At 61.3% G+C, this 25,419-nt stretch overlaps 3 protein-coding genes across 19 annotated transcripts in view; 1 reads left to right on the forward strand and 2 right to left on the reverse strand.

Annotated features, from left to right (window-relative positions):
• The first annotated feature begins 12 nt into the window (after positions 1-12).
• Positions 13-7,997, forward strand: GAS2L2 (growth arrest specific 2 like 2). 11 transcript variants are annotated; one of them, XM_072882404.1, is made up of 11 exons: positions 13-774; positions 913-1,029; positions 1,133-1,414; positions 1,642-1,941; positions 2,415-2,593; positions 2,725-3,105; positions 3,763-4,022; positions 4,129-4,236; positions 4,834-4,930; positions 5,278-5,551; positions 5,645-7,997. In XM_072882404.1, the coding sequence occupies exons 6-11, from the start codon at positions 2,748-2,750 to the stop codon at positions 6,939-6,941; spliced, it is 2,394 nt and encodes a 797-aa protein (XP_072738505.1). In that variant the 5' UTR covers positions 13-774; positions 913-1,029; positions 1,133-1,414; positions 1,642-1,941; positions 2,415-2,593; positions 2,725-2,747; the 3' UTR covers positions 6,942-7,997. The 11 variants fall into 11 exon arrangements, with proteins under 11 accessions (XP_072738505.1, XP_072738511.1, XP_072738510.1 ...); XM_072882410.1 differs by having other exon boundaries at positions 13-1,029; positions 5,720-7,997; XM_072882409.1 differs by having other exon boundaries at positions 13-1,029; positions 3,784-4,022.
• Positions 7,957-17,449, reverse strand: RASL10B (RAS like family 10 member B). Of its 4 annotated transcripts, none has more exons than XM_072882417.1 (5): positions 16,967-17,449; positions 14,350-14,682; positions 11,538-11,582; positions 10,846-11,112; positions 7,957-8,543 (listed from the first exon to the last, which is right to left on the reverse strand). In XM_072882417.1, exons 2-5 carry the CDS (start codon positions 14,563-14,565, stop codon positions 8,334-8,336), a joined length of 738 nt encoding a protein of 245 aa, XP_072738518.1. In that variant the 5' UTR covers positions 14,566-14,682; positions 16,967-17,449; the 3' UTR covers positions 7,957-8,333. The 4 variants fall into 4 exon arrangements, with proteins under 4 accessions (XP_072738518.1, XP_072738519.1, XP_072738517.1 ...); XM_072882418.1 differs by having other exon boundaries at positions 8,339-8,543; positions 11,538-11,662; positions 16,967-17,106; XM_072882416.1 differs by lacking the exon at positions 7,957-8,543 and having other exon boundaries at positions 8,593-11,112; positions 16,967-17,106.
• A 3,101-nt stretch (positions 17,450-20,550) lies between these two features.
• AP2B1 (adaptor related protein complex 2 subunit beta 1) overlaps positions 20,551-25,419 on the reverse strand; it is an 80,546-nt gene continuing 75,677 nt past the window's right edge. For 3 of the 4 annotated variants that reach the window (XM_072882665.1, XM_072882663.1, XM_072882664.1), the window contains 2 exons: positions 23,986-24,140; positions 20,551-22,892 (listed from right to left, as the gene is read on the reverse strand). In XM_072882665.1, coding sequence (XP_072738766.1) covers positions 22,818-22,892; positions 23,986-24,140 — 230 coding nt within the window. In that variant the 3' untranslated portion in view covers positions 20,551-22,817. Of the gene's footprint in view, positions 22,893-23,985; positions 24,141-25,419 lie in introns of those variants that run through there. The other variant, XM_072882666.1, reaches the window with a different exon arrangement.

Here is a 25,419-nt window from a genome sequence, read left to right on the forward strand (position 1 = left end):
GGTGAGGGGAAAGGCTGGCACTGGACAAGGACAAGACGTCTGCTCTGGGCACTGAGAAGGGTCAGAAGAGCAGTGTGATGGCTGGTCCCTGTACTGCTTTTTTGGAGACGGGAGGATTTATGCATCCATCTGTACCCCAGGGGTACCCCACGCCTGCAGCTCTGCCGAGAAGCAGCAGGTCGTTGTCCCCTTCCGTGTCCCCTGAGGAGAGAGCCAGACATCCCTTCTGCCGTGGGACTGCAGGCTGAGGATGGGACAAAACCTCGACTCCTCTCCCATTTTTGGGTTTTCCTTTTCCTCTCTTGTTTGCCGTGGTGCGTTTCCTGGGGCTGTGTGCTGTCAGGATGCCTTGGGGTCAAGAGTGATGCTGCCAGGGCTGGGGCTGAGCACGGCGTTGCTGGCAGAGATGGGGTGACCGTGCTGCATCGCCTGCACCCCACAAGTGTGGGGGGAGCTGGGGGAGGTGGACTCGCGCCCTGAGCCATGCGATTGGCCCCACTGGGTGCCCTGGCTGAAAATCCTGTGTCACAAGGGTCCTTTTCTCCTGCTGGGCTCCCTGGCAGGACATGCCAGGCGCAGACTCCTCCGGCCAGCCTGCCACGCATTCCCCAGCCCGGGGGAATAGCTGGGATTCTTGCATTTCCTCCCCCAAAATGACACCGGCTGGACCGTGATCTGCAGTGAGCATCGGCAGCTGGCTCCAGGGAGAGGACGGGGTCCCCTGCACAGCAAGAAGCCCCCCAGCCCCATGAGAGGCTCCGTTTCAGTCCCAAGGTGCAAGCACATCCCTGGTAGATTTGCTTTTTGCAGAAGTCCCTGGGTGCTGGGGCAGCTCTGCAAGCCCTGGGTGAGGGAGGGAGTCTCCAACATTCCCAGCAGTGCCCACTCACCCGTGTAGTTATTTTCTTAAAGCCCCAGCTCCTGGAGTCACGCCATCCGTGGAGGAGCTTGGCTTTTGCCAAAGACCTCGCAATTGTGGGCAATTTGGGATGAAGTTTGCAAGGGCGCACAGGGCAGACACACCCCAAGGTGGGCATGCAAATAAAACCCCCTCATGCTTTTTTTTTTTTTTTTTTTTTTCCAGAAAGAGGTTTGGGGGAGAGGATTGATGGAATTGTGCTGTGATTTGCAGGTAGAGCTACTGCATTTCCTTGGAGCTTGGGCTGAGCCCTGACACATTGCAGGGCTTCCCAGCTCCCACTAAGGGCTGGTAAGAGCCCTCGAGCGAACCAGGCTCCCGGGGAGCGGGGTCCCTGCGAGGACCTGCTCTGGCCCCCAGCCTTTGGAGGTGAGATGACCCGTCTGTTCCCCGCAGCAGGATCAAGGGATGAGCCTAGGGTCAAGTGTAGGGATTTACATCCAAACATGAGCGACCACTGGCATTTTTAGCAGGAAATGAAATGAAATGATGAGAGTGAGTGAAGATGCTTGCAACAGCATGGGGGTGTTTCCTTGAGAGTGCTGCCCCGGGGGTGTGGGTGGGAGGGGCTGGTGGAGGGGGACCCGGGGGCAGAGTGGGGTGGGCCGGGACTCCTTGGGGCTTTTCGGCTCTCAGGCCACCCCCTTGCGCCGTGTCTTGGTGGAAAGCGCAGAGCAAGCGATGGCAGTGGTGTCTCTGTTGCCACCCTCTACCTCTTGCAGCTCTTCAGCCTCTTCTTCCTCCTCCTCTGGCTCTCCCCGCTGGGATGTTTCCAGGTTGCATGAAAACCCTGTGGGCCAGCTGAGCGGAGGAGTTTGAGAGCCCGACCTCCATCAGGACCAGCTCTCTCCGAGGGATCTCTGCTCCGATCCGTACAGCTTTGGGAAGCTCTGGCCTCGGGTTTTGGCTTTCCAGCTCCCGGTGCCGCTGTGCCCCAGGGCGGGTGTGTGGAGGGCAGGAGGGACCGGTCTGAACATCACTCCCCTGTTGTGTTCGGAGGTCCTCACACCAGAGCTGCAGAGGTGAGCCTCTCCCCATCCCTCTGGGCACCCCACCCAGGGAGGAGGGAGCCATGCTCGGGGTCACCCATGCTGGGGCTCCCCTGCTCAGGTGGGCTTCTCACCATGGCGTGTTTGGGCTTGCAATGGCACATGGTGGCATCTCAGCAGAGTGTCTGTAAAATGGGTGAAAAAATGTGGCTGCCTCAGGGCTATCAATTCAGTGGTACCGAGCCCTGAAGATGCATCTTGTGGGGCCCCCAGGTCACCCCACCTGCGGTGAAGGTGGGTGCAGGGGTGGCAGAGAGGGGGCAAATCCCCCCGCTTTTGGGGTTGTGAGCAACTTGGGATGCTGAAGAGCTGCTCTCTCACCCCCTCCTGCCCCAGAACTGGGGACCTTGGTAGAAAAAAATCCACCCCTGGGGCAGCCGGGGAGGAAGGAGCAGGGCTCCCGGCAGAGGAGCAGGTGCTGAAGGGTTAACGGGGAGTGTTTGCAGCCGGTCCCTTGTCACCAAGGAGAAGGGAACAGCACTTGGGAAGGAAACAAAACACCCACTGCCCAGGAGGGTGATTTCCTTTCCCCACGCTGCAGTACAGCCCTTGGACCCTGAGAAGGGCTCCCGGCACCGGGAGGACGGCGTCACCGTCCCGGGTGGCAGAGAGCAAGTGGCACCAGGTGAGCATGGCTGCTGGGGAGGTGGGCTGGGGACACGGCCCAGGGCAGCTCCCCATGTCCCCATCATCACCCATGTCCCCAGCATCACCCATGTCCCCATCACCCATGTCCCCATCACCCCTTTCCCTCAGTCTCCTCCCAGTCTTATGGCAAAATGTGGGGGACGCCGGGTGCTGCGGTGCGGAGCATCCGTCCCTACCGGTCCAGCGAGCAGTACCTCTACGCCATGAAGGAGGACTTGGCCGAGTGGCTGAAGGAGCTGTACGACCTAGACATCGAGGTGGGCACCTTCCTGGAGGTGCTGGAGACGGGGGCCGTGCTCTGCTCCCACGCCAACAACGTCACCCATGTGGCCGAGGAGTTTGCTCGCGCCTGCCCCGGCGTGGCCCGCCACCTCCGCCTGCCCACCGCCGGCGTTGCCTGCAACCTCACGGCACAGCCGGGCACCTTCCAGGCCAGGGACAACATCTCCAACTTCATCCAGTGGTGCAGGAAGGAGATGGATATTAAAGGTAGGATGCTGGGCTCCAGCTGCCCCGTGTCCCTGTGTGCAATTCCCCTCCAGCTGCTCCTGGCATCACCCCGGGTGCTTCCCCATGTGTCCCCCAAAGCTGGTGCCCACCCCGGCATCGGGCAGCACCGTGAACACAAGAAACCCCTGAGCTGGGATTTCTTGCACAAGCTCCTCTGGGCTCGGCAGCAGCTTTGCAGGGCGCTGGCATGCGGCGGGTGTGTTCGCTTGGGTGCAAATATGCGCTGGGGGGATGGACATGGAAAGGGCGTGTGCTGCAGCATGGCCCTGCCATGCACGGCACGATCTCGGCCGTAAGGACATCAGGAGCGGTCCTGGCTCTGAACAAAGGGTCTGTCACCCTGTCTCCACCACCAGCGGGTGCCCAGGAAGGGCATAGGATTGGGGTGACACATCCTCAGTGCACCTAGCCACTGGGTTTTGTGTCTTTGGGATGCCATGAAACAGTCGTAGTGCCTTTGCATGTAGATGCCCAAGGGGAAGTCTCTTCCTCCGTTGATTTATCCCAACTCTTGTTGGACCCAACCACATCCTAGCGGGATGGCTCCAGGGAATAACATCCCTTAGGGCGGGTTTTGACTCCGCCTGTGCCCCCCGTCCGCTTTGTCCCCATCCACGCGCGCCTGCCCTGGCTCAGCCCAGCCCTGCCCTGCCCCAGACGTCCTGATGTTTGAGACGGAAGACCTGGTGCTGAGGAAGAACGAGAAGAACTTCGTGCTGTGCCTGCTGGAGCTGGCACGCCGCGCTGCCCGCTTCGGCATGCCTGCCCCGACCCTTGTGCAGATGGAGGAGGAGATCGAGGAGGAGCTCCGCCAGGAGCTGGACCTGCCACCCGCAGACACCCCCCTGCCCCGGCCCCCCAGGAAACCACGGGACCTCCACAACCTTGACCAGATGGTATGGAGGGGCATGGAGCAGGATGGGGATGGGAATGGAGATAGGGATGGCCACCCCAGGACCTTTCCCAGCAGCCCTGGTGAGGACCCTTCCCTGCTGCCCACAGGTCCAGCACCTGGTGAGCCGCTGTACCTGCCCCGTCCAGTTCCCCATGATCAAGATATCCGAAGGGAAATACCGCGTGGGCGACTCTGACACCCTCATCTTTGTCCGGGTGAGTCTGCTTCGCCCCGTGCTTTTTGGGCACAGGCACCAGGAATCTTGCTGTGCTGCCATGAAGCCTCTTCCATAATCCATCCCCCAAATGAGGCCAGTGTGGGGTTTTTGACTATTATCCCCAAAGCAGGGCAGCAGGGAAGCTCGGCCCTGCAGCACGTGTTTGCATGGACGTAACCATCCACGTGTATGGGACAAAAGCTGCCGTCCCACGCCAAGCCAGAGCCAGGTCTTACCCAGCGATGGGAACACTGGGATGCTCCGTCCCTGCCTGGATCCGTCCCTAAGCCTGGCCTTCCCAAAGGGCTCAGCACGTGACGGTGGAGAGGGGTTGCCAAAAGGCTCCCCACTCTCCTTGGGGTGATGAAACGTGCCTGTTGGGATGGCAGCAGGAGCTGAGACCCTCCCTGCCTCAGTGGTGCTGAGCCGGGGATGAAGCTGTCCTTTGGGAGACCTGGTGGCACTTAGATCAAGCCCACGGCTCTTGAAGCCTGGCTGGGCGTGCCACCCCCCGGCTGCTTAAAAAGAGGTGGGGGTCCCGCGGGTGCATCGCATGCACCTCTCCGGGCCTCACGGCACGTGGCATACCGTGCAGATCCTGCGGGAGCACGTCATGGTGCGGGTCGGGGGCGGCTGGGACACGCTGGAGCACTACCTGGACAAGCACGACCCGTGCCGCTGCACCTCGCTCTGTGAGTCCCTGCGTCCCCAAACCCCGTGGCTGGGGCGAGGGGGGGTCCGTCGTGGGTCTCACCGCTCCTGGGGCCGTTTGCAGGAGCGGGAGGCTTCGTTACCGCGATGCCTCCTTGCTTTGCTGGGAAATGTCTGGTTTTGGGGGACTCTCTTTGGCTTTGGTGGCCACTAGAGGTCACGGCAGACTTTTGGATGGAGCCGGACCCCAAAAGCCCCTTTGCAGGGAGCGCAGGGTTGCACCAGCATCCCCGGGGAGCTGGATGGTGAGCGATGGCTGGGTGGGCTGCACCCGGGAGTGGGTGCAATGGACAGGGGTGCTGAACACCCCCCCCCGTTTTCCCCGCAGCTCACAAACAAGCCTGGAAAACCAGGACCCCCCAGCAGCAAGTGCAGCATGAGGTCTGGCTGTGCCCGGCCTCGAAGGCAGCCGCCCGCAGCCAGCCCCAGCCCGTGCTGCTGGTCAGCCGCTCGCAGAGCCCCCTGCCCCCCGTGGCCTGGGGGTCCCGTGTCCCTCCCGGCCCTCGGCCCCCCGCCACCCCCTCACCGGAGGGCTTGGGTCACCCACGGGGTGCCAGCCCTCGCCGGGAGCCGGCACAGGCCCGGAGGGTCCCTTCGGGCAGGTAAGAGGTGCAGCGGTGCTTCGTGCCCCAAACCACCTGGTTTCAGAACAGTTTTTCTCACATCCCTGAATTTTTGTTTCCCCTCCCTTCCAGAGGTGCCCAGCACCAGGCTGGATGGTGGGGAGAAGCAGCAGCTCCCCGGCCCCTCTCCACTCTCTCTCCTTGCAGGACGCGGGAGCCACCGGCTACCCCTTCGGGGACACAGCCGCCACCATCCCGGTCACCCGCTCGACCCAGCTCCCCTGGCCGTGGGGCGACGTGCCGGGCACCCACCCCTTCCCAGCTGGCCCCTGGCACGCAGGACAGCGTGGGGGTGCCCAAGGCGCCGCGTGGGAGCACCCCGGGGAAAACCCCTACGGCACCAACACGGGGCAGGGCCACGGCGCCCAGCACCCGGCTGACACCAGCACCGCCAAAAAGCACCCAGAAAGGAGGCAAATCATCTGTGGTGGCTGCCAGACCGCAGGAAGGGGGGGTCCTCCCCGCAGCGACACCCCGTGCCCCCAGCCCCATCAAGGTCCGTGCCCCCTCCCTGCGCCAGGATGCCCGGGGAGACTCACAGAGCCAGAAAAGCCCACGGGAAGGGGGCCGGGGAGCCCTCAGCCGGGGCCAACCGCCCTCACCCCGAAATTCCCCCAGCCAGCCTCCGAAACAGGACGGCAGTGTTAAACCCCCTGTCAAAGCCAGCCCGGCCGTCTGCCGGCCCCCCACCCCTCCGGCCCATCTTGCAGATGGGTGCAAGGGGGGCTGTGCTGCTGGGGGGGGTCCCCAGGGGAGCCGGCAGTGCCACCCAGCCCCGAGCCCAAGGGCTGGGGGTGCCGAAGGACCCGAGGTGCCGGCGGATGAACCGGGGGGAGCCTGTGGCCCCGGTGGGGAGAGCGAGGGGCTCCAGGGGTGCTGGGGGCACGCGCAGCCCCCCGGCTACAGCAGGGTGGTGGAGGAGCTCTCCCGTGGGCGACAGCCCCTGCGCCCCGTGGGGCTGGGGAGCTGGGTCCCCAAAATGTCCCCGCAAGCTGCCCCGCAGCCCACCAGCCTCTCGGCCGGGGGGGAAATGGAGGGGCCGGGAGCAGGGGGCCAGACCCCGCGGGGGGCGAGGGCCAGCAACGTCCCCAAGCCCCGGCGGTGCCTGAAGAAACCCGAACGCGTGCCCTCCATCTACAAGCTGAAGCTGCGGCCCAAGGCGCGTCCCCGGCGGGACCACAGGCCGGGCAAGCGGCCCTCGCGCATCCCCACCCCGCTGGGGCAGCGCCCACCTGCCCCCCGGGGCCAGCATCGCCCCCCGGGGCCCCCCCGGCACCCCCAGCCCGGCGGCACCCACCCCAGGACCAAGCCCTCGCCGGCCGACAGCGGTGCCTGGCTGACCGAGGACGACGAGGAGGCGTGGGTCTGACCCCCCCACCCCAAATTTCGGTGGGGACTGACCCCTCACTGGTCCGAAGGTGGGAGCGATGCTGAAGCCGGAGCTGCGGTGCCCGAGGTCGGCGTGGGCAGCGCGATGGATTTGCTCCCAGGCAACTTGGGGGGGTTACTCCCCCCTGCTCTTCAGAGAGGCACCCCCTCCTTCCCCGTGGGGTTTTTTTTTGGACTGGTAATTCTCCTCCTAAACAGGCGGTCTTGTACTGGTTTGGGTGGAAAAATCCGCCCCCAAATTGAGAGAATGGGGCACTTTCTGCAGGGAAGAGGAGTGTAGCTGGCCCATACGGTGTCCCCCTAAAGTGGGGACACCCTGCACCTGGCATCCAAGTGTGCAAACCATCTTGTACCTCAGTCTTCCCCGTCTGTACAATGGGTCTAATGATCCTCATGTCTTACAGCACCAAGAGCCTTAATGAGTGTTTGAGTTGCTCAGGTCAGAGGGGTCACAGGAAGTGACCCTTGCTGAGCCCCGCGGGCTTCCTTAGGGGTGAAGGCGGGAGAGTCGGGGGGTCGATGGCCACCTGGGCAGTGATGGTCGCGGTGATGGCTGTCACCAAGGCTCATTGCAGGCACCGCCGCACTCCCGAGCCTGCAGCCACGGACCCGGCAATGTTGTTTGTGCAATAGAGATATACCAAAGCTCTTCTGTTTCAGCATCTTTTCTGTGTGGGTGGGGAGGGAGAGAGGATAATCCTGATGGGGGGGTCATGGCTGGAGAAGGGAATTCATGCTGCTGGTCTGCTATCTGTGTGCACAGTAAACGTCCCTCCGAGAGCCCCTGGGGGCCAGAAGACCCCGTCTTCCAAGAGAGGATGAAGCCAGACCCACACCCCTGCAGAGAAGCAACAAAGGCGAGCGCCAGGGCCCTGTGGATGCAAAAAAATACTCCTTTTGCAGGGGAGAAACAAATTCCCCCATCCTGGACCATTGCCTCCCGCAGAAGGGCTGCGAGAGTGGCAGCGGGGCAGCGAGCAATCTGGTGCCAGGGGCAAAGAGCAGCGAGGCGGGTACAGAACAAGGGGGGACAGACCTGATTTTTAATTGGATTTCAAAGAAGGGGGTCCAGGGCGTTACAGGCGGTGTAGACACCTCAGGAATCTCCGACAAGAAGTCCGGGGGGAAAGGAAAGCCAAGTTCAGGCAACCGGAACACTCACCGGGGCAGGAGGAGGAGGAGGAGAGAGAAGCATCCTCGCCGGGGCTGGGCCGAGCCCAGGCATCGCCTCCTGTGGCACCACGTGCACGGGGGCAGAAGCCCGGCGCTGCCCTGGGACGGTGCTGGGGACAGCCTCAGCCTCTCCCAGGCTCAGGAGCAGGTTATTTTTAGCAGGACCAGGGTGGCGTTGGGCGAGCGGTAACACTTTGTGCTAAGGGTGTGAGCAGGGGCAAGGCGCGGGTCGGATGTAGCTGCTGCTGTGCTCCTGGCTGCTCTGGTCCCTGCGAGCCTGGCCGTGTGCCGGACCTCCCTGTCCCGGTTTCCCTGCCTGTACCCGGCGGGTACCACCGCCTACCCCCTCCTGAGCTCTTGGGAAAGTAGCTCTTTGTAGCCCTCTTTTTTTCTTGGGAGCTGGGAAATGCTGTGGAAGCAGTGAGAGTTATTATTACTAATATAACTTTCTCTGTCTATAAAGTACAATAGAATATAACAATTATATTTATAACATTTTTTTTTCCAAAATACTAAATAGATGCTATAAAAACCTGTAACTAATTGTGCTATAAACTGCAGGCTACAGGGTTATAACAAACAATGTATTGGCTTAGTCGTTGATATGTGTACGTTGGAGCACTTTATAAATGCTTTATTATTAGCATTTACCAAGGAGTTTCCTTCTCAAACAATTTGGAGGGATAAAGCCAGCCAGAGACCGATAACGTGGACTTACACGTGTTAATAAATCCTGACGAGATGAGGTCGGGGGGGCCGGTGGCAAAGCCCGGTAGGTTTGCCGTGAAGGCGAGGGATGGAGATGAGTGCCGCTGCCCTTCCCCAGCCGGGGCTTTCGCAGCCACCTGAGATGGACCCGTGTCCCCCCATCACCTTTCCTCTTTTTTTCCCTATTTTTTTTGGAGCAAGGGGAACAGGGTTTGGTTCCCGAAGTGGCTGCTGGGGGTGGGAAGGGAGGAGCAGGGTGAGCCCCAACCCCCCGGCATTGGGGCTGCAGGGCAGTGCATGGCCCTGGCAGCGGGGACAGGGCGGTGAAATGCACCGTGCCGGAGCTCAGCTGGACCTACTCTTAATAGAAAGTGTTACCGAGAGCGCAGCGGTGCTTCTGTCAGATGGAAACCTGGCCATGGAGGAAGACAGGGGGCTGGCATCCTTTTGCTGAATACCTGCATCCCCTCCTTACACCAGAAATCACTGAGATGGTTTTGCCGGACCAGCCTCAGACCCTGCCTCGAGGGGCGAGGCGTTTCCCCGTGTCTCACAGGGAGCAGGCAAGCAGGAGGAACCACGACCCCCTCAGCCTCTTGCTCGCCCCTCGCCAGCACGCCACCCCGACACCGTTTGCTAATGCAGGCTGTGCTTTGCCGCCCGCCCTGCGCGACAAGACGCGGGTGAGCTGCAAGTCTGGTGTAAAAACAAGCCAGAAGATCAAAAAAGAATAAAAAAAAAAAAATAGGGGCCTCACTTTCCTATTAGGGATGTGAACAGAATTACGAAAAAAAAAACCAAACAGGAATGCAACTGGAAACGCAACTCCAGCTCCCTATTGCTTCGGAGGCTGCTTTCACACTGTCGCTGTCTCATGTGGATGGAGGCGAGCGTCACAGTGGGAAAGCCTGGCGTGGGTCGGACCCACCTCACTGCACCGCTGGTGGGGTGTGATGGCGCGGGGGAACCGCCTGCCTGCCCGGGGATGCCGGGGGTTTGGGTCGGAGCCGTGCAAAGCCGGTCGCCCGCTGAGCCCGGGACGCGAGGTAGCGGAGGGGTCACCTGCCCGGCAAGGAGTGTTTCGAGATTATTTGGTGTTCAACAGGCTGGTGGGGGAGGAGAAGCCTTCCTTGGCTGCACCGGAGCAGAACGGGGACTGAAAGCCCTGGGGAAGCAGCACCCGGCACCCTGGAGGGATGTAAGGGGCAGGATGGGGGCTTTATTTTTTTTTTTTTTTTTTCCCCTTTCTTGCTTTCATCCAGAAATTCTGCCTGGAAATCTGACCCAACCGAGCCAAAAGAGAGCCTGTGTAACCTGGCCTCTTGCCGGAGGCTGCTCTGCCCTCCGAGGGGAGAAACCCCAGCTCCATGGGGAGGAGAACGGGACGCCCGGCTCCACCGTGCCCCGGCGATGGAGCCACCCCCGATGCGATGGAGCCAGCCCCGGCACATCGGGCCACAGGCGCCGGGCAATTTTCTTCCAGGGGGCAGGTGATGGAGGCAGCAGCAAGCGTTGCCCCTGCGATGCCGGGGCAGGAGCCGGCAAGGACGGACCCGACAGCCAACCTCTGGGCACCCTCTGAGGCATCTCCTCCACCCCCCCGGTGCCACGCAGCGTTTCAGGAACGGCAGAGACACAAACCCCCCGGGACGGCTTTGGCCCTGAGCGCCGGAGGCTCGGGGAGGGCTCGGGGGTTTAGCCGAGGTCCTCCCTCACCCCTTGCTACCTCCAGGCAGCCCGGCTGCCCACCCGGTCCGACCCGCCGGTGGCCACCACATCACCCTGCCCAGCAGCGCCCAAGGTGCACTGTCCCCAAATGTCACCACAGGGTGCCAGCGCCGGTGGGGAAGCAAACCCCGAGGTGTCTCCGGCACAGCTCCCGCCACGGCATCACCCCTGCAGAGAGCAGCGACGCCAGCGCTCGCCGGGGAGCGGCGGTCCCCGAGGATGGGTGGCCACGGGGGCATGGCCGGGGGGGTCCGTTGGGGCAGGGGGGGGCTCACATGATGGTGCATCGGTTCCTGCGCAGGGCACCCTGGAAGCGGATGGTGGTGTGGACGTGCTTGCAGCGGGCGCAGCCCACGCTCTTCAGGAGCTCGCTGAAGAGCAGCAGGATGTGCCAGTTGTACTTGGCCGAGCACTCGATGTAGCCGCACTTCCACGTCTTCTTCACCAGGTTGGAGACGTTCCAGCGCGGGATCACCCGGCCCCGCTGCAGGTCCCGCTTGTTGCCCACGATGATGATGGGCGTCTCCGAAGTGCCGATGACCCTGGGGAGGGCGAGCGGTGAAGGAGGACAGAAGGGGACGGGGCACAGTGCAACGATGGACCGACCCACGGACCCCAACCCATCCCAAACCAGCACTTGGCTTTGGCTTGCCAAGAGGGACGTGCCTCCTCTTGGCCTGTCCCCTCGTCCCTCTTTGTGGCCAGCCACCGGGCGTGCCAGCCCCAGTTGCCTTCCCAGGGATGGCTGCCCTCGCCCACAGGGGATACCTGCCCGGGCTCCTGCTCCTTCTCCTGCCCTCGGGTCCAGTTTTCCTTTTGCTTTTAGGCCCCCAGCCCTGCAAAGGGGCTTTTCCCCAGTCTCTAATATCTCATCTCCAATGTCAAGGGCAGGGGAGCGCTGGGGCAAGCTGTACCACCCCGCTGGGAGCGGCGGGGATATGCACCCATTGGCGAAGCGGTCCCTTACCTTGTTTCCAGGATCTGCTGGCGGATGGTTTTGATGTACTCGAAGCTGTCAAAGCAACAGATGTCATAGACCAGGATGTAGGCATGGACGCTCCGGAGCCCCCTGCAACACACGTCCGCCCACTCCTGCAAGGTGCAGAGAGGGATCAATCCTGGCTCAGCCCTACCGCCGTGCCCGGGGGATGTCCCACACTGCCTCAGGGCCGGGCACCCCACGGAGGCTGCTACGCCGGCAGGTAGCAAGGGGACTGCACCCTCTCCAGCCCTGACGCCCAGCACCCAGCTCACCTCTGCTCTGCCCCGACCTGTCCCTGCGATGGCTGCGTCTGCCCCCCGCGGCCCTTCAGCCATCCCCCCGCATCCCTGGAGATCCCTTATCCCCCTCGTTAATCCAGAAGAGAGAGAACGGGATCTGTCAGCCCCAATTCCTCTCTTGAGCAAGGATTACAGCCTGCCTAACACCTGCCTAATGCACGGTGGTCCGGAGGTGAGCTGGGAGCAGGACTGAACGCAACCCCCTGCCCTGGATGTAAAAGCTTCACCCTCCAGAGCTGCTAATTAGGTGTCTTAATTAGTGTTGCACCTGGTTTTCGGGCAGGGTGGGTGAGGAGGACGCTGAGGGTTGAGTGGGGCTCAGCCTGGCCCCGGCTGCGTGGGGCTGGGGGCGATGGACCAGAAGCTTCGTGGGTCAGAGTGGGAAGGTGACAGCAGGGCTCTTTGGAGGGGACATGGGGACAGGAGAGGAGCAGCGGCTGCTCGGGAGGGGGTCTGCAAGAGCGAGATTGGGAGCCAGGGCAGAGGCAGTCGGGGGTGGCCTCTCCACGGCCAAAATTTGGAGCTGTAAGAAATACATGTTGTTAGGAAAGCTTTGGGTTTCCAGGAATAACAGGATTTTTTTTTTCCATGCCATAGGAGTGAAAATCTGCCCCACTTCCAGCCGCTCTCCCAGGCCAGCAGTGGTACCGAGGCTGCAGAGACACCGGGGAACGGCAGCCCGTGCAGGCAGCACCACAAACCCGCCCGAGTGCCACGGGAGAGGAGAAAGCTGCGCGGAGGAGGAAAGGCATCACTTCTCCCCGAGCAAACCTCTTCAGTACTGTGAATCCCTTTCTGAGTTTATCATCGGAATGAGGCAAAATGAGAAGACCTAGGACCGAAGGAAACTGGGAGAAGGAAAGTTTTGGGGTGCGGGTTGGTCTCCATTGCAGACTGCGGCACAGGAAGGAGCTGGGAGCGAGCAGCACGACACAGCCCCTGTCCCGTCCACGGAGGGGAGGAGATGATGTGTAGCTCCGGGGTATCAGGGAGATGCAGGCAGATGAAGAGGCAGTGTCTCAGGTTACTCTGAGTCCTGATACACCTGGGAGATTAATAAATTGCAGCTATTTCACCACGCTGGGGTGCAGCTTGCTCTGGCGCCGAGTCGTCGGGATGGTTTTCCCCACGCGAGGCAGGTTTCCCGGGATGCTCGGGGCTGGAGGAGGGTTGTGCTGCACATCCCGCCTGGCTCCATGCAGGAGCGGGACATAGGGAGCCGCCAGCCCCGGCTCCTGTCCCAGGACATCGCTGCAGGGCTGCTGCTCCCAGGCACGGAGCAGAGCCCGGTGATGCTTCCCAGCAGACAGAGCCATATCCCTCACCGTGGTCCTCTCCGTTCCCCTCGGAGCCATCCCTCGGACCATCCTCTCTTCCCTGGAAACCTCCATCTGTTCCCACCGGCCGCCTCCTCTTGAGCACAGCGAGGCAGGGAGTTAATCGAGTATGTTAGCGTCGGCTGCCGTGTCAATAAATTACCCTTTGCTATTTCGGGCTGTCTCTCGCGCTGACCTTTCGTTCCCTGCACACGCCGATTAATTTTTAAACCTCCTCCTCACCCCTGGAGCGCTCACTTCGCCTCCTGCCTGACAGCACAGGGGAAACTTGGAGCACTACAACGCCCCTATAACGCCATCCCCGCCGGGCATGGGAGCAATGTAATTATAATGACCAAAAATACAAGAGAGCCCAGCTCCTGCGGAGGTGCCCCACCGGTGGCATTGCCCTCCGGCGTGGCTGTGGCCGTGGCTGGGCACCTCCAGTTCCTTTCTTCGCTGCGGTGGCGCAACTTGTGCCCCTGGGTCGGGGCTATGGCGTGAGCTTAAAATCCCCTTTTCCCCCATTAAAGCCACCTGAAGCGGTCAGCACCGGTGGCAACGCTTTCCAACCCCACGCTGCCTTTTCAGGCTGTTTTGGAAGCACCTGAGAGCGCTGGGGGTTTGAGGAGGAGCTGGTGGGCTCAGCGCTCCGGGGACAAGCCCAGGCAATGCTGGGGGGGTGACAGTCACCCTGGGAGGGGATGAGCAGCCCCGCTCCATCTGGCTTGGGCAGTGGGTGCATCGGGGTCTGGCTCTCCAGGAACCCCTGGTTTTCACCCAAATTCTCTGGCCACGCTCCCCCAGCCCTTTGCTGGCACCAGCTCTGACAGCCATGGAACTGGATCCCAGTGCTCCGGGATCCACCGCCCAGCTGGATGGGGCCGTGGGCATCGCCAGAGCCATGGTCCTCGGCGTGGGACACCGTCCCTCCTGCGTTTGCCGTCATTTTAGGTGAAAAAGCTTTAAAAGACACTTTATCCTGGGCCTGCTCAGCCAGTAGCCATGAGGATGCGATCCCTCGCACAGGCTTTCAGCAAGCAAACCCCGATGCGGAGGGAGAAGCATCCCCCGAAGAGGAGGAACTGGGACCCCGCAGGGTCATACAGCGAAACCCCACTGAGGTCACCGGAGACCCCCCAACGTGGGGGTCCCGTCGCACCGAGCCAGGTGCACCCCTACCTGCAGGGTGTTGACGGGGAAGGCGGTGATGGGGGGGAAGTCCATGATCTGCAGGTCGTGGACGTGGCCGTTCATGACAACAGCGGGCAGGTAGACACGGCGGGCCGTGGTGGGCACACAGACCTCGCTGAACTCGTTGTAGAGGAACTGCCGGACTATGGCACTCTTGCCCACGCCCCGGGCTCCCAGCACGGCGATCTTGAACGTTGCCACCATGCCGCCGCGTGCCGGCCGCTGCCCTGGTGCTGCCCCCGCGGTGCCGAGGCTGCATATTCCCGCGCAGGGGGCCTCAGCCCCATTCAGGATGCATTTCCCCTCCGGGACAGCCCGTCACTGCAAGGCCAAGGAGAAGCTGGTCAGATCCTAGAGACACCCTGGCAGACCCCTAATCCATTAGTGCTGCAGGGGATATTTCTCCATGCAGGAGCCCATGGAAAAGGGTTATATCTGCCCTCGGGGAGCAGGAGCATCCCCCAGGGCTGGGCAACGTCCCCAGTGGGGGCCTCGGCACTGTGAGACCTCAGGGTCCCCCTCGGAGGCTCCCACCCTGCAGAGCCAAGGAGAGCCAGGATTTGAACGAGCTTTATCCCAGGAAGGTTCTCACAGGTACATTCAGCCCTTTTGGCACCAGAGGAAGGAAAGCTCTGGGAAAGAGACTGTCTGCGGCTCAGGGTTTGCCCAGCCCGGCAGCAGCGGGGTCCCGGGCTGCGCTGGGGACTTGTCCCATAGCACCCGTGGGGACCGGCACTGGCTGCTGCATCCCGGTGCTGCCCCAAGCCAGGGAATCCATCTTCCCTCTGCTTGGACAGCCTGAATTGCCTTTTGCTGGGGCAGGGGGGAAATAGCTCTGCGCCTGCGAGCGACAGCTTTAATGTTTAATTTCAGGCTTTGAGCGGTTTGGCAATTAACTTGATGGAGGCTAATTTCCGAGCCAGCTGACAGGGTGAGCCCACAAGCCGCTGGCACACGTGCTGAGGCCGGAGGAGCCCCGGGGCAGGGCCACGTGTGCAGGGGGACACGGGGTGATAACCCCCACCCAAGGATGCGGGAACCAAGTCTGAGGAGCCCAAACGCCCGCTGGCACAGGGTTCCCAACCAGGAGCTGCGATGGAAACAGCGAGGGTGAGGGGCTGGGTCCCACTTTTGCTCGCTCCAATCTCTAGGAAGCAGCTTATGCTTCATCCCAAAGTATGGATGCTTTTATCAATTTGTGATGCTCTGATCCGTTTTCCCTGAAAACCATCCCCAAAGCACAGGGCAGTGGTCTCTGAGCCGGCAGAAAGCGGCAGGTCCAAACCACCGTGTCCTGCCTGTTTGATAGAGGTTATTTGCCCCGGGGAGAGCCCGGCCGTGGAGGTTCCCGCTGCTGGGTGCCGGGGCGGCTGGGCTTCCCACAGTCTCCCAAGCTGGGCCACGGCTCTCACACCATCCTCGTCCTCCTCAAACCGGGGCCGAGGGCCGGCAGGGCCTGATCCAGCCCCAGGGCAGCAGGGCGGGTTTGTGCCCAGGGCTGGGGACTATGGCACGCAGTGCTGCTGGGGCCGTCCCCTGGGGTGCTGACCGCCACTGGGGACCTGCTCACCCCAGCCACGGCGGCGAGAGCATTTCCATGCCACATGCAGGGAAACGGGGGGGGGTGCAGGAGCCCCCACGCCTGGCCCTGCCGGGGCCTTTCTCCACCAGCAGAAAGCACTGTCATGGCAAGTCCCGGGGGGCCACTCTGCTGCAGGGACAACCCCGTCCCCACAAACCCTTCCTCCCCGCAGAAGCAGCCCCAGCTCCTCTGCGGGGCCGGGGGGTGATGGGGCGACACGGCTGGAGCCCCAGCACCCAGGGGGCTGCCCTGAACTGCGGAGCGGGCTGCGCCCTGCCGTGCCACCCCAAAACCCCTGTCCCCCTCCTCGCTGGCACATGGGGACCATGCACGGGGAAAGCTGGCTCACGGGCCCCAGAAAGCGGGCTTGCACCCTAAAGTGTCAGAGGCCGACCACACGGCTGCCGGTCCCATGAGCACCTCACGCCCGAGTGCCACCGTGGGAAACTGAGGCGCAGAGGGGGCCGCAGCCGGGGCGGCCCCGGGGTGGGGTGGCGGGGCGGGGACCGGCCGGGGGGCCCCCGGCGCTCGGCGCCAGGCCGAGCTGGGCGGGCTGCAGGGCCGGGCGGAGGCTCGCAGGGAGCTCCCGGGAAGGATGCCCCGGCCCCCGGCGCGACCTTGGGCACCCCGCCGCCACCGCACCCGCCGCCCCGCGGGGCCGGGGGCAGCCGGAGGAGCGAGCCCTGACGGCCGCGGGGCGGGGGCGGCACCCCGCACCCCGCCCCCCGCCCCGACCCTCCCGGGGGGATGCTCTCGCCGCGGCGGGCAGCGCAGCGTCCCCGGCACCGGCCCGCGGGGAGGGGGGTGCCGGGGCTGGAGGAGGCCGGGGGGTGCCGGGGGACACACGCACCCCCCAGGCCGGCGGGGCGGGGCGGGGGGGGCGGGAGCTCCGCCGCTCAACTTTCGCTGGGGCCCCCCCCGGCCCCGTTGCCCCGGCCCCGTTGCCCCGGCCAACCCCCTCCCCCGGCCCTGCCCAGCGGCAACTTTGCCCCCCGTCCCCCCTTCCCGGCGGGGCCCCCCTACCTTGCAGCGGCGGCCCGGGCCGGCGGCGCCCCGGCGGGCGGCGGAGCCATGCGGCGAGCCCGGCGCGGGGCGGGCGGCCCCGCTGCAGAGCCCCGGCCCGGCCCGGCCCGGCCCCCGCCCGGCGCGGCGCTACCGAGGGGCCGGGCGGCGGCGGCGGCGGCGGCGGCGGGGGGCGCCGGGCGGGGAGCGCGGCCGCCCCGCTGGGTCGCAAAGCCCGGCCGGGGCACGGCGGGGGCGGGGGCCGGGGATGGAGGCTGGCGGGGGCCGGGGAGCAGGCAGGCGGGCGGTGCTCGGGCAGGCGGGCAGGCAGGCAGGCAGCGCCCGCGGGGGGATGGAGGCAGTGCCCGGGGAGGGAGGCAGGGAATGCCCGGGCGCGGAGGCAGGCGCTGCTCAGGCGGGGATGCGGGCAGCGATGCCCGGGAGGGATGCAGGCAGTGCCCGGGGAGGGAAGAGGCGCTGCCCAGGCGGGGATGCAGGGTCTGCCCGGGGAGGGATGCAGGCGGTGCCCGGGCAGGGAAGGAGGCAGCGCCCGGGAAAGGAGGCAGGGAATGCCCAGACCGAGTCGCAGGAAGCCAGGAGGCACACCGGCTTCTCCCGGGGCTCTGGGGAGGTGCCGATGGGAAAAGACCCTCCCATGTCCCCCCTGCAGTGTGCTGGGTGCAACACCGTCACCCCTTCCCTCGCCGGCGCCCAGCAGCCTCTGTGCCCTCATGCCCACCCCGTGGGAGCCCCCTGAGACCAGACTCCTTTGGGGGAGAAGGGCAGGACCCCTCCCAGGGAGCCTTTCCCTCCTCTGACACTGCTGCTCGGTATGCTCTTGGGCACATCCACTCCACCTCCTTGCTGTGCCAGCCCCTGGTCCAGCTGGCAGGGCTGGGGATTTCTCTGTGCCCGCTGTCACCGGGGAGTGCTCTCCGTCCAGGGTGGTGCCAGGCCCCACCAAGGGAAGGACATTTCTGTTGCGGTGTCTGCAGTTTTGGGACACGCTGCACCGAGCATTTACCTGTGCGCCGGATAGCGAGGAAGATGCTGGGCACGCCTCCGGGGAGCGTGGTCCAGGCCCCTGCGACACGCTGCCGATGGACTCCCCGCGCCTCTCTGCTCCTCGAAGCAGACCCCAAACCCCGCTCCAGCTCACCGTGACACCAGCGAGCACCGGGGTGTCTCGGTGGGTCTGGCTGCGATCACACAGGCTTGGCTGAGCCCCAACACCAGCCACGGCACGGCCGGGCTCCCCCCAGCCTCGTCAGCACCTTTGGCCAGGAAAAACATCATCTCCAGGGGCTCCTCTCCGGGGTGAGGAGGGGGTACAAGTGCAAACACATTGCCATATCCTTCCTGGGGGAAAAGGGAATGGCAGACACAGCTCCACGGCTCAGGGGGACAAAGGCAGCTGGCAAAATGCAGGACAGCCTTTGTGCCGCTCTGCACCAAGGCTGGGGCTGAGATCAGCGCCAGGCAAAGGGAGTCAGAGCCCCTTTTCCATGTCTCACATGACACCCAGGCTTTCAGAGATTTGGGGCTTATTTCCCTGCAGAGCTGCCTGATGCTCACAGCTAGGGAATATTCAGGTGGCCCTGGGGGTTACTACCAGCCCTAGATGCTGCTCTTCCTCCACAGCCCCCCAGCTCCCCTTCCCTGCATTGCCATAAAGCAGCCCTGAGCCCTGGAATATTTCTGGGAGAGGGCAGGGATCGTGGCTGCACATGAACTCTCCTGCACAATTCAGGCTCCAGCCTCGGGGCTATTTTTAGCAGTTCCCTCCGAGATGCTCTTCACTTCCAGTTTTATTTGTGAAATTTAATATACGAGAGAGGGGGGAGGGGAGCGGGGCTGGATCCTGGCGCGTCCCCACTGGCTGGGAGGCTTATCCCAGCCTCAGCGACAGGAGACCGACGCAAACCTAAAATCATCCGTCAAACAGTTCCTGTGTCCTGGCACGCAGGCAGCAGCAGGGGACAGGCAGAGCCGATGGCTTGGGGGGCTGTGGTCAGCCCCTGCCTCTGCCACAACCTCCAAAATCCTTGGGCAAGTCCCTGCCTCTCCCTGTGCTGCATCGTGGGCTCGGGGCCCTGCTGGCACCCGATGCTGGCCCTTAGCACACGCACTGGCGTGGCGCAGGATGTGTGCGAGGCCGGCAGGAGCAGCAGGGATTTTGGGGAGCCCACCCAGCACAGCAGGGCTGGCCCCATCTACAGCCAGAGCAGCAAGGAGCAACCCGGGAGGTCCCTGCCCCACGGCGAGGGCCTCAGGAACGGGGAAGGCTGTGGGGACCATCCATCCCCGTGGCAGCTCCCAGCCCAGGGAGCATCACCTGTGGTCCCTGAGCTCCCAGCACTGGAGGCTAACGATGCTAATGAAGCAAACCCAGTTTGCAAGGTACAGCACGGCCAGGGGCTGGCGTGTCCCCATTTACGGGGCATGAGTGCGCCTGCAAATCCAGAGCAGCAGGAAAGACCAATTTCTCCCTGAGGAGCCCCTGGGAGAACGGGGAGGGAAGGAAAAACCTTTCCCTTTGCCATGGGACATGAAGGGGACAGCGGCCGACAAGGCAGAGCCCCGAGCACCTTGCAGCAGCTTTTATTCCTGTTGGGCCAAATGCTGCCCCAGGCTCACACCCCGCACCATGCCAGGAGCAGACCCACAGCGGGGAACGACCATCCCATCCCATCCCATCCCATCCCATCCCATCCCATCCCATCCCATCCCATCCCCGACAGCTGGGCATACAGCCCATCCCAGGCACACCAGGGGTGCATGAAGGGACACAACAGCAACATCAGTGACCCCAAACCAGCCTGTCACTGTTGCTACTAGACACATACACCAGCGTCTAACACAAAAGCATCCCAGTGCAGCGCATCATGGGCTCATACGGTACCTGCCACCCCAGGTCCTCGGAGGGTGGGAGTCACCTAATCTCCAAGTGCCCCTACGCTAAGGCTGGGCAGGGGCGAGGGAAGGAGCTGTTCTGCTCGAGAGCAGCACCTCCCAAACCTGCTTCTTGTGCGGTTGCATTTCTGGCCACTTTGAGGGCTGAGTTTGGGACTGCCTGAGCTTGGCTCTGGCCCAGTACAGAGGTTTTGCAGCCCAATCCATCCTGCCCGAGACAGGACCAGCAATGGCAAAGCCCTCTGGAAAATGCCAGCACTAGTCCAGAGCAATCCAAATGCATCACCAGCTCACAGGAGTTTATCATTTCACCACAGGGAAAGCAGGTCACATTACACAGCCCGCCTGGGGCCCAGAATGGGCTAAATGGGTACATCCATCTTCTGCTCGCCATCAGAGGCTGGCTGTGCCGAGGTGCCAGTGCCCCCTGCAAGCCAGGGCCCTTTCCTGCTGCCCTTTGAGAGCAGCAGCCAGAGGCAGAGACTGAGGATGCTTGCTACCTCCTCACCCTGCAAGCCCCTGTTTTGGGAGGTCTCCGCACAGAAGAGAAGTGGCTGGTGAAAGGAGGATGAAAGGCTCCCTGTGAGCAAACAGCCTCCAGCCTGCAGCCCTGCCTGCTCCCACGGGCAGGGCCAAAAGCAGGGGAATCGGATCCTCTCCCCAGCCCTACAGAGCCACACACAGCCACAGCATCGTGGAAATGAGTTTATTGACACGGACAGCAGGTAAAGCCTGAAGAGCAACACAACTACGCGGCGAACACTCAAACGAGCGGCGCGGCGGGAGAGGAGGGTAAAATGCCACCGACCGAGCCCAGGCTCTGCCCTGCAGTGCAGAGACACCCACGCGCCCGAAAAGCTGGGAAGAAATTTGGCAAGAGAAGGGGGAGCTCAGCAACCCCTCCCTGCATCGGAGCTACACTGGCTGTTCAGTGGAGAAGGCTTAAGCGTTTGTTCCCGACCCTCTACCACCTCCTCCCTGCCCCGACGCAGCACTGCACTCAGTGCCACTGGTGCTTCCTTAATTGCTCTGTTAATGACTTTTGCAGTGCCCCCGCAGGGCTTGCAGCAAATCGCCTCCCAGCACATGTGGGCAGGGCTCAAGGGCTGGATTGCTGCAGCTCTGCCCCACTTTTTCCCCAGCCAGAGCACAGGGGTTCCTGCACAGGGACACCACGTTCCTCGGGGGCCTGCAGCTCCGGTGCCCCGCTGGAGTCTCTTCCAGGGCATTGTGACCTTTTCCCAGCACTGGCTTCGTGGTTGCAGACAGTGCCAAAGCCCTGATGAACCATCTCCCACCGTAAAACATTTACTGACTTTGAATATGGCATCTAAAAAGATAACATGGGCGTTGCTATGCGTAAGAGCTTTGCTTGCTGGGGAGGAGATGGCGTCAAAGCATGCTGGGGAGGGCAAAGCTGTTCTGGTTAGTGGCTTGGTTGAAGCAGGACAAGCTATGGATGGAACAAGGACATGCAAGAGGCTTTGCTTTCACTGCTGTTGCCGCAGCACTTAGTGGTTGCAATGTGGCGAGTCCACAGCCATTGACTGGAAAGGGAAGCAGTCCTGGCCCTGAGGACGGGTCGGAAAAGAGGGGCCAGGGCATAGGGCTGCTTGGGACAGGGGGCGAGAGCAGGAACCCAACTGGCCCTCGTTACCGTGTGTCTCTGGGCACAAAGAGCCAAGCTGCAAATGGAAGAAATGCTTCCACGATCTGCTCGACTCTCAGCCCAGCCGGGACCTGAAGCCCCCAGGCAGGCAGAGTGCAAACAGCACCAAGCCCAAACCATCTCCCATCATGCCACAGCCTGGGTTTTGGGGGACAGCACAGGAACAGGGAGAGCCGCTGCTCCGCTCCCCACGGCACCCCGGGACACTGCCAGCAGCGGCCCCTCTCCGCAGGGGCACGGCTGGTGCCTGCAGCCCCAGCAGGGAAGCAGCACTGCCACGTTCGGATTTACCACTGCGAGCCTTGGGGATTGCCAGGGGTTAGCACAGCGCCGGGTTTAAGGTGGCACAGCTCAGGGGATGGCCGAGAAGGCAGTTCGGCCACAGCAGGCATGGAAAGAACAAGAAGAGGGGCTTGTGGGTGGGCGAGGATGCAGAGACCATACCTGGAGCTCTGGCAAGAGCCTTTTGCTCTAGGAGACGGCTCGTTTCCTTCATTTCATCCACTGCTGTCCCGTTATCAATCTAGGTCTGCAGCTCCTCCCCACAAAAAAGCAACCTGACTTCTCAAATCAGCAGCTAATGAGCCAGGGAGATGGCTGGAGTGAAAACACACCATCAAAAGCAGAGCTGAGTCTGCCAGCACAAGTATAATAAAAAACCCCCTCTCTTTAGGGCTCCATCCGCCTCCACGGACCGAACTGATGGCTCTGTTCCTAGTTCCCCGAGGCCATGCTCACCCTGCTAGAGCCTGACGTCCCTGCAGGGCTCCCACTACTTCCTTGGAATCGCCTTCCCTTTAAGCCAATTACAATAGAAAAACTCAAAAAAATGTATAAAAATATAAAATAAAGTGCAGTGTTATGTTTTCGACACTTTTGCCTTGTTTTAATGAACCGACGTGTAGTTTTTGCTTGTTTTTTTTCAATGAGCGGTATTTTACAAAATTGTAACTACGCCTAAAGCCATTTAGAAAACACTGAACATTGGCACAAAATGGAGAAGCCCACGAGAACGGACGAGTGAGGGGCGAGGGGGACGTGGGAGTAGTCGAAGCAGTGGTTACAAACTCCATGGACGCTAAAAATATCAAAGGGGTTTGTTCCCTATCATCATTAGCACGTGGATACTAATTGCTACCTTGTTTAATCAGTGCCTTTGACTGAAATCCTACACATGAATACAGCTGCTTCCAGTTAAGAGTGCTTTTCCCCGCACCAGTGGTGAAGGAGGATCTGGGGACCCCTTTCTCCCCCCTCCTTCTGCAGGGTGAGGCACAGGCTGATCTCCTGTTAGTTTTTCAAGATGGCATCGTAGGCCTGGTAGATGTACTGGGACACTTCGGGAGCTCGGCATTTCAGGGAGAGCTGCGGAGAGGAGAGGAGAGGTTAGCAGTGGTGCAAAGGAAGGCAGGAGCTTTCTACCATCTCCATGAAGGCAAGTGGAAACGTCTGACCTACAGCATGGGTTGGACAGATCACGGACGTGGCTGATGACAGTCACGCAGAATATTTCTCCTGGGTACTGCTTTCTTCATCACCAATACCAAACTGCCTTTACAGAGCTTGCCACAAGCAGGAGGAGGTACACGAAAGCAAAATCCCACTGTGGGGTTCCCAAATTCCTTAACAAATGTAGGTGCCTCTGCAGGCATGAAGGAAGGGGACATTGCCCCAAACTGAGACAAGGGACTTGCCTTCCCTCATGCTGTAAATCACAGCACTAAACCTGGGGGCTTCTAATGATTTGCTGCTCAGTCCTGACAGACACAAACTTGGCTGTCACCCCTCTCTAAAGCAACGATCAGGCTGAGACCAGGCTTGCAGCATCAATCATTGTGCAAACACTTTAAATCACCTTCCAACGCTCGCTTTCACCCCGAAGGTGTCCAGACCATGGATTTTTCTTGAAACTCCTGGAACAGCTTCCAACAGGAGATAAATCCTCTAATACCAGGATGCCAGACACACAGGTCCTCAGAAGGGGAGCAAAGTCAAAGGGAATAGCTACAGGAGCGCATGATGCAGGACAGAGCACACCTTCCCACCAGCCATAGGCGGATGCCAGCACAAGGCCAAAGCGCCTCTGACATCCAGACAGCCGGTCTCCGCTGCAGGAACGCGGCGGGGCATAAATTTCTCCTTGTTTATGAGAGGGGGAAGGGCATCCTGGCAATGCTTTCTCACTAATGTCTCTTGGCTTTATCTCTGGGTAACTTTGGCAAGTAACTGCTCATTGCTGAGTGGGCACTATCCCAGCTCACTGGTAACAGAGCAGTGTAATTCTATTGTTTCTCACTTTTTTCCAGTTCAGTGGGCATTCCTAACCCTCCAGTCAAATTAACAGGATCTCCCCCAAAACAAGCACGTTAGGCAAAGCAGGGAGAAATTGCTCTGCGTGCGAGGCGAGTTAGAAGGATCCCAGCCTGCGCCACGTGCCCTCCGCAGTCCAACACCTCACCGTGTAGTTCGGGTTCCCTGGCTGAATGCGAAGCTCAGCCAAGATCCAGATGCCGTTGGTGAGTTTCAGAGACTGGTAGAGCATGTCCTGGCCCTCCACGTTCCTCTTGGCAATGGTGTAGACGTTGTTGTTCTGCAGTTTGCTGGAAACGGTATCTTCAGAGAGAAGGAAGAAAAACACATCTGTTAATTCAGATTCATCATCTGCAGAGACAGGAGAGCCCAGAGGAGCGTTCCCAGGATGCAAGCACACAAGGAAATGCTGACTTCTGTCCCAGAGTTTTCCGCAGGGACAGGAGCAGACATGACACAAGGAGAAAAAATTCCAATGTGCTTCCATGGACCCACGTCATTCCTTTCAGGCTGTGATCTCTTGTGAAGTATTTGCCCATCTCACAGGGCTTTCACTTATTGCTCACTGTCCTGGGTCACTCAGGACTTGTTGCCTTTATCAAAGCAAGAGTCTGCAGCTCAGAGGGTAAGAGGACTCTGCTCTATCTATAACCCCCCAACAAGCCCCCGGCAGGCTAACCTGGAGGCAGCCAAAAGTCAGAAGATGAAGGCGGAAAAGAACAAAGATCCTGCCTGAGGCTCGCTCGGGTGGTGGGTTCTGAGGTCCTGTCCAACCACGACAGCTCCCTTCTGCTCTCCCCCCCCGCACGCACAGATGCCTCTGGCCAAACCAATGTCCTACTACAAGGTAGTAAAAATCCTTTCCTTTTTTTTTTTTTAAAGCAATCACTTGAAAGGTAAAACCCACAGACATCTGTCTCTAGCCATCATAGGGCTGTGATACAGTTTCAGCACACTGAAACTTCACCTCAGCACTCACAGATGTGTGATTTCACCTGGAGACCTGTATGGATGTAACCATGACACACGTTACTTCTAAGGGACCTTTCTAAGAAACAAGAACAGAGGCACATATGTAGAACACAAAAACCCAAACCAGCAGCGTCTGGATGCCAAGGGATTTCTCAGCACAGCACAGAGCAGAGCAAACCTCAGTCTTTGGAAGCCAGTAAAAGGGGCACATTCACACTTCGGGTGGAAGGCTCAGGAAGGACTCTACACTTGACAAGCATCACTGGCAAATTCCCATTCCTGGTGCTCAACAGGAGAAATTGAACTCATTCAAGCTCTCTGCCGGGGCAGGGTGGAACACCTTGTCTACGCTGGGCCATTATCAGCAGGTTGGGCACTTTCCACAGAAAGCAAGGGAGAGAAGTGTCCTCAAACCAATTTGCACTGACAGCCAAGACACTGGAAACGGGGGATGCATTTCAAGGAGCGTGAGGAGCAGGACAGCAGCAGAGAAGCAGCACAAAGCAGCTCTAATCCATCCCCGCACCTACAAACACCAAGGTGCGCTGGCATCGGTGCCGGATCTGAGAACAGACACAAGTCTGTGCTGGTGCACGGAGGGATTAGAGAG

Source organism: Ciconia boyciana, chromosome 17, assembly GCF_034638445.1.
Source record: "Ciconia boyciana chromosome 17, ASM3463844v1, whole genome shotgun sequence".
NCBI lineage: Eukaryota > Metazoa > Chordata > Aves > Ciconiiformes > Ciconiidae > Ciconia > Ciconia boyciana.

Coding starts and splice junctions, on each gene's coding strand:
- GAS2L2 (XM_072882405.1), top strand. CDS start 2,748: ATGTGGGGGACGCCGGGTGCTGCGGTGCGGAGCATCCGTCCCTACCGG. Junction 4,023..4,128: donor TCCACAACCTTGACCAGATG/GTATGGAGGGGC, acceptor TGCTGCCCACAG/GTCCAGCACCTGGTGAGCCG. Junction 5,552..5,644: donor CGGAGGGTCCCTTCGGGCAG/GTAAGAGGTGCA, acceptor CCTCCCTTCCAG/AGGTGCCCAGCACCAGGCTG.
- RASL10B (XM_072882416.1), bottom strand. CDS start 14,565: ATGGTGGCAACGTTCAAGATCGCCGTGCTGGGAGCCCGGGGCGTGGGC. Junction 11,583..14,349: donor TCCCCGTCAACACCCTGCAG/GTAGGGGTGCAC, acceptor TTGCTTTGACAG/CTTCGAGTACATCAAAACCA. Junction 11,113..11,537: donor CAGCAGATCCTGGAAACAAG/GTAAGGGACCGC, acceptor CGCCCTCCCCAG/GGTCATCGGCACTTCGGAGA.